General features: G+C 50.6%; 1 protein-coding gene across 1 annotated transcript; it reads right to left on the bottom strand.

Moving 5' to 3' along the window:
- Positions 1–291: 291 nt before the first annotated feature.
- On the bottom strand, positions 292–2,205 carry LOC115082679 (vegetative cell wall protein gp1-like). The gene has a single exon (XM_029586875.1). The coding sequence runs from the start codon at positions 2,203–2,205 to the stop codon at positions 292–294; it is 1,914 nt and encodes a 637-aa protein (XP_029442735.1).
- Between the last annotated feature and the right edge of the window lie 786 nt (positions 2,206–2,991).

The raw sequence follows: 2,991 nt of genomic DNA, 5'->3' as shown, positions 1-2,991 counted from the left end.
ACTCAATACAATCAAATACATATTCCAAAAAAAAAAAAAAAAAATCAAAGAACAGAGGTGGTAAGTGTGGAAAACTCCCCACTCTGGCATTGAAATTAGGCTTCCAAAATCAGGGTAATCAAATGGGAAAAGGTACTCTTTTTCTGTTCTTTCCCCAGTACTCAACCACAGAGATCCCAAAGTCCTTGCCCAACAGAAAAAAAAGAAAACAGGGAACAGCAAGGAATGTGCTGCTGCTATCAGGGTAAACTAAGGCTTCCATGTGTTAAGATGGCTCAGCCTGCGGTGGAGTCATGGTAGAAGCAGACTGAGCTTGGAATGGAGTTGTGGAAGCATTGACTCAGGCAGCTGTGGTGTCATGAAAGGAACAGGCTCAGCTTGGAATGGATTCATGGCAGGAGCTGCCTGAGCTTGGAATGGATTCATGGCAGGAGCTGCCTGAGCTTGGAATGGATTCATGGCAGGAGCTGCCTGAGCTTGGAATGGATTCATGGCAGGAGGTGGCTGAGCTTGGAATGGATTCATGGCAGGAGCTGGCTGAGCTTGGAATGGATTCATGGCAGGAGCTGGCTGAGCTTGGAATGGATTCATTACAGGAGCTGGCTGAGCTTGGAATGGATTCATGGCAGGAGCTGCCTGAGCTTGGAATGGATTCATGGCAGGAGGTGGCTGAGCTTGGAATGGATTCATGGCAGGAGCTGGCTGAGCTTGGAATGGATTCATTACAGGAGCTGGCTGAGCTTGGAATTGATTCATGGCAGGAGCTGGCTGAGCTTGGAATGGATTCATGGCAGCAGCTGACTGAGCTTGGAATGAATTCATGGCAGGACCTGGCTCAGCTTGGAATGGATTCATGGCAGGAGGTGACTCAGCTTGGAATGGATTCATGGCAGGAGCTGGCTCAGCTTGCAATGGATTTATGGCAGGAGGTGACTCAGCTTGGAATGGATTCATGGCAGGAGCTGGCTGAGCTTGGAATGGATTCATGGCAGGAGGTGACTCAGCTTGGAATGGATTCATGGCAGGAGCTGGCTTAGCTTGGAATGGATTCAAGGCAGGATATGGCTGAGCTTGGAATGGATTCATGGCAGGAGGTGGCTCAGCTTGGAATGGATTCATGGCAGGAAGTGGCTGAGCTTGAAATGGAGTCGTGGCAGAAGGTGACTCAGATTGGAATGGATTCGTGGCAGGAGCTGGCTGAGCATGGAATGGATTCATGGCAGAAGCTGATGAGCTTGGAATGGATTCGTGGCAGGAGCTGGCTGAGCATGGAATGGATTCATGGCAGAAGCTGATGAGCTTGGAATGGATTTGTGGCCGAGCTGGCTGAGCATAGAATGGATTCATGGCAGGAGGTGACTCAGCTTGTAATGGATTCATGGCAGGAGCTGGCTGAGCTTGGAATGTATTCATGGCAGGAGCTGGCTTAGCTTGGAATGGATTCATGGCAGGATGTGGCTGAGCTTGGAATGGATTCATGGCAGGAGGTGACTCAGCATGGAATGGATTCATTGCAGGAGCTGGATCAGCTTGGAATGGATTCATGGCAGGAGCTGGCTGAGCTTGGAATGGATTCATGGCAGGAGCTGGCTGAGCATGGAATGGATTCATGGCAGAAGGTGACTCAGCTTGGAATGGATTCATGGCAGGAGCTGGCTGAGCATGGAATGGATTCATGGCAGAAGGTGACTCAGCTTGGAATGGATTCATGGCAGGAGTTGGCTGAGCTTGGAATGGATTCATAGCAGGAGGTGACTCAGCTTGGAATGGATTCATGGAAGGAGCTGGCTGAGCTTGGAATGGATTCATGGCAGGATATGGCTGAGCTTGGAATGGATTCATGGTAGGAGCTGGCTGAGAATGGAATGGATTCATGTCAGGAGTTGGCTCCGCTTGGAATGGACTCATGGCAGGAGATGGCTGAGCATGGAATGGATTCATGGCAGGAGCTGACTGAGCTTGGAATGGATTCATGGCAAGAGTGGGCTCAGCTTGGAATGGATTCATGGTAGGAGCTGGCTCAGCTTGGAATGGATTCATGGCAGGAGTTGGCTTAGCTTGGAATGGATTCATGGCAGGAGTTGGCTCAGCTTGGAATGGATTCATGGCAGGAGCTGGCTGAGCTTGGAATGGATTCATGGCAGGAGTTGGCTCAGCTTGGAATGGATTCATGGCAGGAGCTGGCTGAGCTTGGAATGGATTCATGGCAGACCTGGCTGAGCATGGAATGGATTCATGGCAGGAGCTGGCTGAGCATGGAATGGATTCATGGCAGGAGTTGGCTCAGCTTCGAATGGATTCATGGCAGGAGCTGGCTGAGCTTGGAATGGATTCATTGCAGGAGTTGGCTCAGCTTGGAATGGATTCATGGTAGGAGGTGATTCAGCTTGGAATGGATTCATGGCAGGAGCTGGCTGAGCTTGGAATGGATTCATGGCAGGATATGTCTGAGCTTGGAATGGATTCATGGCAGGAGCTGGCTGAGCTTGGAATGGATTCATGGCTGGAGTTGGCTCAGCTTGGAATGGATTCATGGCAGGACCTGGCTCAGCTTGGAATGGATTCATGGCAGGACCTGGCTCAGCTTGGAATGGATTCATGGCAGGAGCTGGCTTAGCTTGGAATGGATTCATGGCAGGATATGGCTGAGCTTGGAATGGATTCATGGCAGGAGTTGGCTGAGCTTGGAATGGATTCATGGCAGGAGTTGGCTCAGCTTTGAATGGATTCATGGCAGGACCTGGCTCAGCTTGGAATGGATTCATGGCAGGAGCTGGCTGAGCTTGGAATGGATTCATGGCAGGATATGGCTGAGCTTGGAATGGATTCATGGCAGGACCTGGTTCAGCTTGGAATGGATTCATGGCAGAACCTGGCTCAGCTTGGAATGGATTCATGGCAGGCTATTGCTGAGCTTGGAATGGATTCATGGCAGCAGTTGGCTCAGCTTGGAATGGATTCATGGCAGGACCTGGCTCAGCTTGGAATGGA

This window comes from Rhinatrema bivittatum, chromosome 1 (assembly GCF_901001135.1).
Source record: "Rhinatrema bivittatum chromosome 1, aRhiBiv1.1, whole genome shotgun sequence".
Lineage (NCBI taxonomy): Eukaryota > Metazoa > Chordata > Amphibia > Gymnophiona > Rhinatrematidae > Rhinatrema > Rhinatrema bivittatum.
This window is presented reverse-complemented; position numbering and strand designations above follow the sequence as displayed.